The sequence below is a fragment of the Ambystoma mexicanum genome, chromosome 7q, assembly GCF_040938575.1.
Source record: "Ambystoma mexicanum isolate Mex_15411 chromosome 7q, UKY_AmexF1_1, whole genome shotgun sequence".
Taxonomy (NCBI): domain Eukaryota; kingdom Metazoa; phylum Chordata; class Amphibia; order Caudata; family Ambystomatidae; genus Ambystoma; species Ambystoma mexicanum.
Window position 1 is genome coordinate 1,135,139,341 of NC_090941.1, and position 12,700 is coordinate 1,135,152,040.

At 48.4% G+C, this 12,700-nt stretch overlaps 1 protein-coding gene across 1 annotated transcript in view; it reads left to right on the forward strand.

Annotated features, from left to right (window-relative positions):
- Nucleotides 1-3,930: 3,930 nt before the first annotated feature.
- LOC138528695 (zinc finger protein 271-like) overlaps nt 3,931-12,700 on the forward strand; it is a 51,359-nt gene continuing 42,589 nt past the window's right edge. The window contains exon 1 of the mRNA XM_069640554.1: nt 3,931-4,104. Coding sequence (XP_069496655.1) covers nt 4,081-4,104 — 24 coding nt within the window. The 5' untranslated portion in view covers nt 3,931-4,080. The remainder of the gene's footprint in view (nt 4,105-12,700) is intronic.

A 12,700-nucleotide genomic window follows, 5' to 3' on the forward strand; every position in this document is an offset into this window, starting at 1 on the left:
GCAGCGCTCCAGGTTGGCGCTATGCGAACAGAAGCACATGGGCCTCACAGTGAGCCTGAGCCACACCGGCGCGGAACAATGAAGTGCCACGGGTCGCAGCAGAAGCAAAGAAGGATCGAGAAGGGCAATCCACTGGCAGCAACGCATGTCGCATTGCTAGTCAGATGAGTATTTGGATGGTTACTACTAAGAAACAAAACTATCTGCAAGGTCAGTGTAACTCTCTAGCCCAACAGTGCCTTCGTCATTTGTTTCCTGCTGGAGGAGAAAGATGCCTGCTGTGAATTTGGGAACAAATCTCAAAAGAACAGAAAAACAACTGGCCCCAAGCGTGCATCCTGCGGTGCCGACTCTCACTGTCTACGGGCTGCCTGTGCAGTGAAGTCTTAAAGGACAGTAAGAGGTGTGTGCATCAAACAGAAGGGGACCCGGCTGTAACGCGTAAAATAAATAAATAAATAAATAAATAAATAAATAAATAAATAAATAAATAAATGCTGCCAATAGGTGGTCCATCTGGTACGCTCTGCTGTATCCTGGAGGTGCGCAGCTCTCTACAAATGTGTCAGGTGTATGCCAATGCTCAGAGGGGCTGGAGGAGTCCTAAATGGGCAGTTGGTGCCAGACATCCCACCAAAGCACCCTCCCTTGTGGGCTGGATCGGCAACACTGAGTTCCTGCTGTAGTAGACCGTGGGCCACCCACGTCTGCCAACTGAGCTGAAACGCTCTCCACTGGGGCACCTTCACGCATATCCCACGGCATAAAAGCAGGTTGCTGCATGATGGGACACTCTTCGGTTTGCCACTTCAGGGTTCAGGGACAAGGACTGTGCTTTCGCCCCAGCATATCTATGCCGCAGCTGATAAGAGGTGGTCGTTGAAAGCCCTAGCACATCAGTAAGGGGACTGGTGTCACGAAGACATCCAGGGGGGGCTGGTTTAGTTGCTTCCAGATACCATGGGTAGCTCCAGCAGCAAAGGAGAAACAACCGTCCGTTGCCAATGCACATGGGCACTCAGATGTTGGTTTCGGAGTGTGAAAACCTAAGTGGTCAGAAGCTATCATGCGCCAATCAACTGTTGACTGCTTCACGTCTGTTGTGACTCCCTATCCCCACATCTACACCGAGGCATGCAGTCCCCCCCCCCCCTATACTCCCCAAGCATGGGTGGCAGAGAAGAAGGAGCACTGCCACTCCAACTGAAGAGTGTTCTATGTTAGCACAAGGACAGTGATGAGCCCTGGTCATCTGGGCCAGGAAGTAAGACGCTGCCCGTTCCACCAGAACTGAAGGGGACATTGATGTGCCAGGCCTCCGGGTCGGAATAAGGGAAAGGACGGACTCTGCACACTGAAGGCAGCAATGGGTCACCATAATAGATGCTGCATGCGCAGGACTAGTCAATTGTGAAGGCCCTCAAGCGCTGGACCACGAGTGCTCTGCACCATCTGGTAACCCGAGGGCGCCCCCACTGCTGTGGACAGACCTAAGCAGCAAGCAACCACAATACTGGACCGCCACGGTCACCCTGCCTGTCCCACAGGTGGCCTTGACACCGAGCCACAAAAGGGTCCTCAACTGCCTGCCACGGTTGTCGCCCCACATGCCATGTTGTCACAAGGCTAGTCCAACGTGGCCTTGGGGGAGGTACCTGTCAGCCCCCCTGAACTCAGCCAACAACTGGTGTCTGACCAAACCACCACCCAGAAGTGGTGCAGCGGACAGGGTATGGGTTGCGGCTCGTCCTGAGTGCTCGTGCGCCCTCCTGCGGCCCTGGAGGAAAGAGACACTCCTGACTGGGGGAGCATCACACAGAAGGGGTGAGTGATGTCCTGTCACCCGTGCCCGACCCACAGCACAGGGAGCAGCCTGGACGCCCTGACACCTGCGTCTCGCTGCCCGGCTCTGAACATCAGGAGACTATGCCGATGTGGCCCCTGGTACCCGCCAGGTGTGGCTTTGCCGGCCGTGAACTGTACCATCCATGGGCCTGGGCTCGGGAAGTGACTCCTGAACGGGTGCTGATGGAAGATGAACTGGTCCCCTGCTGCCCTGCAGTTTGCTTAAAGAGGACTCAGTAATCCTGTGTGTTTTGATGCTGTGAACCTGCATAGTAACCACATGCGTTAAGTGATCTCAGTAAAGAATAATAAGGTGAGGCTGTGATCCCGCAGTCATGAGGTGTTTGTGTAGTGGCCGTGCCGAACCCCAGGTTAATAAAGGGTTTTGCAAACTGTGGGAGAACTGCCTATATTCCTCCGGCAGCTCACTGGCCACGACTGCCATCTATTGAGTGTGTTTAGAAATAGGTTAGTATATGTTATGTTTGTAACTGTCGGAGTTAGTTATCTATGGGTCCGTGGCATATCCCATTATTGGTCTATCCTGTAAATTCTGAGTGATAAGTATTTTGTTGTTTTGAAACGGGTGGGACGCATGTGTGGTATAGCAACGTTTGTTTGTTCGTTATGAAAATGGAGGAGTCTTAGGTGTGACCCTCCCAAGTGTATTGCCCCTTTACGGTGTCATGGCACAAGGCAATAAAAGGAGCTCTTGCAGGCACGTGAGACAGAGTGGCTGCAGACTCCAAAGAGGAACAACTGAGTCCGTGTCTCATTATTGATGTAGGCTGCAGGCCTATACGTGGAGGCACAGGCCTGCACGCCCTGATGCCGTGGGACCCGCATGCCAGGGTGGCAGCCGATGTCCGCACGGTCAGAGGCCTGGCAGGCTTGACCCCACTTCATGGTGCTGATGCCCCATAGCACCAGGGGCCCTGCCGGATGTCCAGGGCAGGCCCCAACCCCCACACATAGTGGGACTGCGTGGTGCTAACAGAGATAGCACCCAGGGGCGCCTGCCGGATGACCATGGCAGGCGACCCCCAACAGTTGGCATGTATGTTAACATGACCGTATTATTTTAGAATGTAATAAACATTTTGAAACTGTTCAATACATGCCAATGAATAAATATTCAGTTTGCATTGTATAAGCAGCTTACTCATGACAAAAGAATATATTAGCTGATTGTAGGAGGGAAAAGCTTTAAACTTCTTGTGAACTGTTATTTAAACATTCCAACTGCCTGAGGAGTTCCTGAGACATGTTAAGCAGCATTTCTCTTGAGGGAGAGAGGAAGGAAGGAAGGAAGGGAGGGAGGGAGGGAGGAAGGAAGGAAGGAAGGAAGGGAGGGAGGGAGGGAGGGAGGGAGGGAGGGAGGGAGGGAGGGAGGGAGGGAGGGAGGGAGGGAGGGAGGGAGGGAGGGAGGGAGGGAGGGAAGGAAGGAAGGAAGGAAGGAAGGAAGGAAGGAAGGAAGGAAGGAAGGAAGGAAGGAAGGAAGGAAGGAAGGAAGGAAGGAAGGAAGGAAGGAAGGAAGGAAGGAAGGAAGGAAGGAAGGAAGGAAGGAAGGAAGGAAGGAAGGAAGGAAGGAAGGAAGGAAGGAAGGAAGGAAGGAAGGAAGGAAGGAAGGAAGGAAGGAAGGAAGGAAGGAAGGAAGGAAGGAAGGAAGGAAGGAAGGAAGGAAGGAAGGAAGGAAGGAAGGAAGGAAGGAAGGAAGGAAGGAAGGAAGGAAGGATTGATTCCAAGTCTGTCCTTGATGTTCCAGTGCATTAAACAAAACATTTAATGAGAGACGGAACGCCCAGAAGGAGCTGACCAATAGCCGACCTGTAAAAGCGGCATTTAACCAACATCTAGCCAATGAGATTACTCTCACTCTTTCTCAGAGTGGTTCCTGTGGGGCCACAGGGGCGTGGGGTGCTCTAGGCGCCATTAACATGGGCATGATGGAGCTCCAATGGTGACAGTCTCTGTGCATGCTCAGAAGACTAGTGTCTCGTACTCTTGTGATTAGTGTCTTTTGTCCTTGGTGATTAGTGTCTCCTGTTTTGCGCAGCCTCAGTAAAGTCCTGGGACCCTCCCCATCAATCATATTCCCAGGACGTTCCTCGCTTCCTTAGTGGGTTTGCTCTGAATCCTGCAAGAGGTCACTGCAGAGTAATCCATTCAGGATCTCTACGGAGAAGTCCACCGAAGAACACTGGGGAGAAATCCACCTAAGATCACTGGAGAGCAATGGCTGGGAAAGAGCCAGAGGAGGTGAGGTGCCTCCGGGGCTGTTTCTTTGGGGACAGGAGTCCTTGCTGCCAACTGGACCCATGTCAAGGGGCTCATCTTCAGCCTTTTAGCCAACAATACTTTGGATCCTGGGAGTTGTAGTAGTTTCATTTGTCGCACTAAATATGGGCCTTTAAGTGTTAGAATTCCCAGCATGCAATGGTGCTGTTGTCTAAACAAACAGGACTGGCTAAAGGGGCCCTTTAGGGCATGGGGGCTTTTTCCAGTTGTGCAGCACGCATAATTATATTTCTTGAAGGGAAAGCTGAGTGCTCCTGTCAGAAACTCTGTGCATAAGTTAGAAGGTTGGTGACAATGGTAGTGAATAGTGAGCGGGAAATGATGGAGGTGGCAGAGGAGGAAAATAAAAGTGGAAAACCTGGGAAAGGGACATTATAAATTGCCAGTACACCATGTACATTATTTCTACTTTCTTGCACTTGCTCGATCGTTATACACCACACCTGAAGATCTTATGTCTATTCTCCCCTTTCTTCACCCCTTAATTGCACTGTTAAAACTGCAGAATCACTGAAAGGCCTATTTGCTGTCTCCCAAACAGTTAAATGTATTTTTTACTCACTTACTCTGCCTGTGCAGACTATTATCGTCTCAGAATGTCAAGGGCTCTGAGCGACTGTTTGTTTTTTCCCCATGCTCCCACCCTCTTGAGCGCCTTGAAACACTTGCCTGTCTATAGGCGCTATATAAATAAACAATACCATAACATTATTATCACCTGTAAAGGAAGGTAACGTTGGGGATTAATAGAGAGGGCGGATGGTACTGTAGAAAACCTACAAGTCTCCTGCAACGCAGGAGAGTCTCCAGCTATTGGCTTTAATAATGCTATTAAATGCACTCTCTGGCAACCACTCCCGCTGTCATTCTGCGGGGCATCATCTAGGAGATGGGCACATGCCACTTTTCTCTACAGGCTGTAACCCTGACAGTTGTCGCTCCAAGAACCCTCTTGTACCTTGTACTCACTCATGGGTGAACAAAAGGAGGTTTAACATTCCCAGCAGACCCAAATCTGAGCCTCACTTGTCCAGCAGCATTGTAACACACTCACTATTTGTGTATTCTCTATCATCTTAAGTGTGTTATTCTCTGAGGATTTCTGTGCATGCACAGATCCCCAAATGCATAGACATTAATAGCCTGAGACCCGGCCTATCCTCTTCTAAAATGTTGTGGGTCTCTCAAAAATGACGAGGCCCTCTTATATGGGAGAAGAAGAAGGATGGCTACCCCAACAGAGTAGCAGATGCCACAGCCTGTTATCATCAAAGCCAAACTCTGAGGCTGTCTAAATGAGAGCATATGGCACCCTAAATAGATGGGTTAGCATTGTGAAGAATTAAATGAACACCATAGTATGTACCTTATGTACTTGGCTATTCAATCATACAACCCTTCTATCTCAAAGCTATTTGTCAAAGATGCATCTCCGTAGTCATTCATGTGTTCTCCAAAAAGCTCTTTAATTTTATGTGAAGCAGTAAAGAGCCCTCATTTGTGCTATTTATCCCATTACCTGTTCTACAATGGCTATTTATAGTGCAATTGGAGTGTAAAGGACTGTGCTTCTTAGTGACAATCTCATATCAGAATCTTTTTTTTTTTACTGTGTTTTGGTTTGCATCAAACCTTATACATATTACAAAAAGAAAATGGACATAATATATACATAATTCATTGCAATAATGTATCATTACGATTCATTTTAAAGATAAATCAAATGTAAATTGATCAAATACATCACATGGCTATCATTATAATTAAGAACAATCATCAGAATATATTTCATGCATCTAATATCAGAAAATAATGAATAGGGTTTTTCTAGGTTTTAATCATGTGCTTTACTTCATAATTGTAACATGTGTATTATGGTGAGAATAATACATTAATATTTTAAACTGCTTCTTTTTAAATGTAAAAATTGAAGCACAATTAAATAATTTCATTATTTTTAATACCACCTTTTGCAAAAAATATACACCATTTTGTTTTTCAAGATGTCCTTACTTCCAGGAATGGGATGTGATCCGATTGAAACCAATGATCTGCTTCTTCTGTGAGCTCCAAGGCAATGCTTAATTTTGCAGGAGGGTCACTAGTTGCCAGTGCTGTGAAACCAGCACATTTATTACAGTAGCAAAGACACTAATAATTAACAAAGAATGGAACATGCAAGCACATTTGTAGAGCCTGCAGCCTGGTGCTTTGTCGACTTCAATGGTCTGTTAGAACCCCATCACGTCCCCTGCAGGCGGAGCCTATCCGCGTCCCCTTCAAATCCGGCAAATGGACAGTGCACCCACATTGTGATGCCTGCTTTACAGCAGGACAAACACAATGACTAAGTTTGTCTCCAAATACTAGGCCGCTCCCCTCCTATGGGGGTACTGCTGTTCTCATATTACCATTAACTGTAAAAAATCAACTCCACTCTTCCAAGACAGATCTTGTGTTCTGGCTGTCATCCTGTCAGCAGCCGCTGAGGTGGATCAATCAGAAATGTACCTAACAGCACAAATATCTCCTACAGAGTGAGAGGGATCTCTCCTGCATGAAGGCTTTGGGTGGCAGAGCCATCCTGCATGGAGGTGGTGGCTAGCGGAGCCATCTGCATGAAGGCGGTGGCTAGCGGAGCCATCTGCATGAAGGCAGTGGGTAGCGGAGCCAACCTGCATGAAGACGTTGAGTAGCAGAGCCATCCTGCATGGAGGTGGTGGGTAGTTGAGCCCTCCTGCATGAAGACGGTACGTGGCGCAGCCATCCTGCATGAAGGCGATGGGTAGCAGAGCCATCCTGCATGAATGTGGTGGGTAGCAGAGACATCCTGCATGAAAGTGGTGGGCAGCGGAGTCATCCTGCGTAAAGGCGGTGGGTAGCAGAGGCATCCTGCATGAAGACGTTGAGTAGTGGTGCCATCTTGCATAAAGTGGTCGGTAGCTGAGCATTCCTGCATAAAGGCAGTATCTGGTGGAGCCATCCTGCATAAAGGCGGTGGGTAGCAGAGCCATCATGCATAACGGCAGTGGTTAGCAGAGCTGTCCTGCGTGAAGGTGGTGGGTATCAGAGGCATCCTGCATGAAGGTGGTGGGTAGCTGAGCTCCCAGACTCAACCGGCTTGGAGGTGGTGTAGTCCTGATCTTCCCTGAGTGGATTCCTGCCTCTACCATCCCCACTCAGACTTACTCCTCTTTCGAATGCCTTGTCTGCAGGCTTTCCCTCCTAGCCACTCTCTCACTGTTGCTACCGTCTACCGCCCACCTGGTCAAATTACCTCTTATCACTCTGAGGTGGCAGACCTCTCCTCCTCCCTCCTGGTCTCAACCACTCAACTCACACTCCTTGGTGACCTCAACATCTATCTCAATTTTCCCTGTTACTCATCTGTGCTCTTTCATGACCTCTGCGATTCACTCTCCCTCTCTATCCGCCCCTGTGGCCCCACTCATTCTGCCGGTCACACTTTGGATGTCTTGATATCCTATGGTCTCCCCCTCTCCACTCCCCTCTCCACTCCTCTGTCCTGGAGTGATCACTGCCTCCTCTCCTCTCATCTTTCCATCTTCTGCCACCCACCTTCTTGGACATCCGGCTCATGAAGCAAGTTTCACTCGAGGACTTCACTGCCACCTTCTCCCCCCTCCCCCACCTCAGGCCGACTCACACCCTGACACAGCTCTTTCCCTGTGTTATTCTGCTACTCTTGATATTCTTGCCCCTGTCATGAGATCTGTTTGAAGTCCAAAGGCAAGTGTAATTCCTGGTATGACTCTGACCTAGCTATACTTATACGTAAGTGTAGGGCGGCTGAGAGGAAATAGAGGGCTTCCTGCTGATCCTCTGACAAACTGGCCTGCCGCCTGCTCCAAAGGCAATACAGTCTTGCTGCCTGCTCTAAGAAGAGAGGCCACATTCAAGCCTGCATCTCTGTGGCATCCAACAACTCGGCTGAACTCTTTAAAATCTGCAAGGAGCTGGCCAACCCTGCTGCAGTATCCACTGCTCCTCTTTCCTCCCAGGCTTTCTGCAACTCCCTTGCTTCTCACTTCAATTCCAAAACTCAGGACATCTTGTCCTCCCACTTCTCCTTCCCATCCAGCTGTCCCTCCTTCTGACACCCCCCTTCTTTCTCCTCCTTTCCTTTTTTCACCCCGAAAGAGGTTGCTAGACAAGTCCGATCTATGAAAGCCTCATCAAAACAGGTTCATCCCTGTTCTTCTAAAACTATTAAGGACCACATTGATAGCCTTGCTCCGGCCCTTGCCGATTTCTGTAACCACTCCTTTGCCTCTGGATCTTTCCCCTCCCCTCTCAAGCAATCCCTTGTGCATCCTCTTCTCAAGATACCTACATCAGATCCCTCCTGTCCAGCTAATTATCGCCCAATTTCCTTTACTCCCTTTTTGCGGAAGCTCCTGGAAAAGCTAGCCATTTCACAGCTTAATCTTCATTCCAACTCTGTTGGTTCTCTCAATGACCACCAATATGGTTTCAGAGTATCCAGAAGCACGGATACTGCTCTCCTGAACATCCGCAAGGACCTGCTCTCCAACCTTGACTCTATCATTCCCTCTGTCCTCATCCTTCTTGATCTCTCCTCTACTTTCGACGCGGTCCACCATACCATCCTGTTCAATCTTCGCCGTGACAACCTTGGTATCACTGATCAGGTTTTGGCCTGGCTGACCTCTTTCCTTTCTGATCGACCCTCCCAGGTACAACTTGGGTCCTTTCTTTCCTCTATCTCCCTCTCCACCTACGGTGTTCCCCAGGGTCTAACCTCTCGCCCTGGCTTTTCAACCAATACCTAGCTTCTCTCGCTTACTGCATTTCCATTTTCTGCTCAAAATTCCAGTGCTATGCTGATGACACCCAACTCATCTTCAGGCTTCCCTCAGACACCTCCTCTCCTTCCCTCATCTCTGATTGCCTAATCGCCATTCAAAATTGGTGTGCCGCCAACGACCTTTGTCTAAATGCCAATAAGACTGAGATCCTCCTCATTGGTACACCTGCACAATCCTTTCCCCTCACTCTCTGGCCGGCCTCCCTTGGCCCTCCTCCTACCCCTTCCAGCGAAGCTAATAATCTCGGGGTCATCTTTGACTCCACACTTTCCTTCTCTGCACACATCTCTCACATCTCTAAATAGTCTAACTTCCTACTGCACCTCCTTAGAGGTACTCTACTTTTCCTCTCCTTCCCACAGAAGCTCACTGTCTCCCAAGCTCTGGTTCTCTCCAGGTTGGACTACTGTAATGGCCTATTTCTCAATCTACCTGCCTCCACGCTCAGCCCTTTACAACTAATCCAGAACAGGATGGTAAGACTTGTCCTTGGTCTCAAGCCCTGGGATCGTGTCTCTCCAGCTCAGAAATTCCTTCATTGGCTCCCAATGGATACAAGGATTACATTTAAAACCCTCTGCATTGTCCACAAGGCTTTCTGGGGCATGGGTCCAGAATACTGTCAACTATTCCTCCGTAAATATCTCCCCTCTCGAGCCCTTCGCTCCACTACTTCTAACTCCCTCAGGGTCAGTCGTTTTTCAAAGAAATGAGCTGGGGGTAGATCTCTGTCTTCGGCTTGGGCCTCCCTTTGGAACAGCCTCCCGGCCACTTTGAAATTTAAGGAGAACCATCTCTGGTTCCGTAAACACCTCAAGACCTTCCTTTTTGCTTCTACATTTGCCCCTCTTCTCCCCTGTCGATCTGCTTTCTCTCTTGACGCTATGCTCCTGGCCACCCACTATCCCTCGGGCCCAGGTACGTGCGCACCCTCCTGCACTGCCTCCGAGCCACCCCTTGCACTGGGATCTGTATCTGTACCCATACTGTCCCCCATTTTTCTTCTGCACTTTTCAGATATACCCTATCTGACAAATCACGCTCTTGCCTCTGCCTGTATTTACTTATTTATTTTTGTATTGCTTTTATTTATTGCACATATTATTTATTCTGTTCTCTCCTTTGTGCCGCACTTTCCACTTCTCCCTCTCCCTCCCATTTTCCCCCTATTTTCCCTTGCACATTATTAATGTACTGAGCCTAGTAAGATTGTTGTTTTTATTCTCCCTTGTTCCCCTCCTTTTGCTTGGTAGCGCTCTGAAACACTTGTGTATGAGCGCAATATAAATAAAATATATCCTGCATGAAGGCAGTATGTGGTGGATCCATCCTGCATAAAGGCAGCGGGTAGCAGAGCCATCCTGCATGAAGGTGGTGGGTAGCTGAGCCATCCTGCATGAAGGCAGTATGTGGCAGAGCCATCCGGCATGAAGGCGGTATGTGGCAGAGTCATCCTGCATGATAGCGGTGGGTAGCAGATTCTTTGACATGAAGGCGGTGGGCCGCGGGAGGAGAGAAACATGGGGGATTGCAATGGCACAAGTCAGAATGTTGAGTATCCTGTTGAGAGGCAATGTAGTAGCGAGGAAGGCCTAGTGGAAGGCCAGATCATTCATCAAATGGCATGAGAAGAAGAGCGAGTAGGAATTAAGGTTTTATTAGAGTGCTAGGAGAGGTGGGGTGGATTTTGCATCTGTTGAGTGTGTTGATCCTGGCGGCCCTGATTGTAGACGTAATGCAATATTGAAGCTTTGGCTCATTCTCAATCCCAATGTTGCGAGCCTTGGGGGTTGGTGTGAACAGAGGAAGGAGGAAGGATATGGGGGAGGGTGGTGCACGTTGTGAGACACCTTTTGGTTTTATAGCAGTTGAGCATTTAGTACAGGAGTACTATCCAGCAACAGGTGGCAGTGAGACAGTCACATATATGGATGGATTGCTCTAGAGGTGAAGGATTGGAAAGGGAAGAAGGTTTGGGTGTTGTTGGTGAATAGAGGACCTGGTAGGAGACGTCAAAAGAAGAGATTGACTTGTAGATGGAGGAGATGTGAAGTGTGAAGAGAAGTTATCAAATAACAGGTTCATGTGTTACATCCACTAAGAGAGGGATGGTGTTAAAGGACCAGTCCATCAGGTAGGAAGAGATCCACTGAAGGACAGTGGAGTGGATGACCATGTAAGAGAGGGTGTGTGTGTAGGAGGGAGGGACAGCTGACATTGTGAAAGGCAGCACCGAGATCAGGGGGTGAGAATCGGGATTTTGGAGTGGTCAGCAGTTGTGAGAAATATGGATATGTAAGTGGGAGCTTGTGATGGAGATGTAATTGGCAGCTGGCTCCATGGATGGAGATGTAAGTTGGCAGTGGTACCATTGATGCAGATGCACGTGGGAGCTGGTTCCATGGGTGGAGATGTAAGTGGGAACTGGTCACATGGATGACGATGTAAGTGGGAGCTGGTTCCATGGATGGAGATGTACGTGGGAACTGGCTCCATGGATGAAGATGTAAGTGGGAGCTGGTTCCATGGATGGGATTGTAAGTGGGAGTTGGTCCTATGGATTGAGATGTAAGTAGGAGCTGGTCCCATGGTTGGCGATGTAAGTGGGAGTTGGTCCCATGGATGGAGATGTAAGTGGTAGCTTCTCCGATGGATGGAGATGTAAGTGGGAGCTGGTCCCATGGATGGAGATGTGAGTGGGAGCTAGTCCCATGGATTGAGATGTAAGTGGGAGCTGCTCCCATAGATGGCAATGTAAGTGGGCGCTCCTCCCATTGATGGAGATGTAAGTGGGAGCTGGCTCCATGGATGGAGATGCTATCGGGAGCTGAGTCCATGGATTAAGATGTAAGTGGAAGCTGGTCCCATGGAAGGTGATGTAAGTGGGAGCTGGCTCCATGGATGGAAATGGATGTGGGAGCTGGCCCCATGGATGGAGCTGTAAATGGGAGCTGGCACCATGGATATAGACGTTAGTGGGAGTTGGTCCCATGGATGAAGATGTAAGTGGGAGCTGGCTCCATGGATGGAGATGTAAGTGGGAGCTTTTCCTATGGATGGAGATGTAAGTAGGAGATGATACCATGGACGGAGATGTAAGTGGGATCTGGTCCCATGGTCTCCTCGCTCTATTCTCTCCTCTACCTCTGGCCCCCCGGTGGTCACCTCTGCTCCCTCTTTCTCTGCCTTTCCTCTGGTCTCCCTTGACAATGTTTCTAGACAAGTCCGATCTATGAAAGTTTTGTCATAACAGGTTCTTCCATGGTCTTCCAAAACCATCAAGGACCACATTGTTTTTTATATTTTATTTTTATTAATTGATTCAGCTGATTTAATCAACTTTAGAATTATACAAATGTTTACAAAATTATTTAAAAAATACAATTGTATAAAATTTCTTTTAAACAGTTTGAAGTAGCATTAAAAACAAAAATAGGAAAAATAAGAAAACGTGATGAAAGTTGTTATATTCATTCAGTTGTAACTCAGTTAACATAAAGAACTTCATTAGTTAATCACTCTTACTTATGTCATGTCCGGTTTCTTCACATCAATTTCAGTGAATATAAGCAGTTGAGAACAGCAATTCTAATTGCTATCATTTTACCAGAGAAAACAATTGTCCGTAACAGCTCAGGAGTGACTGTCTGATAATCTTGAAGACGCTTCTTAAAATTCATAATGCGCTTGTCTTGTAGCATAGGGCA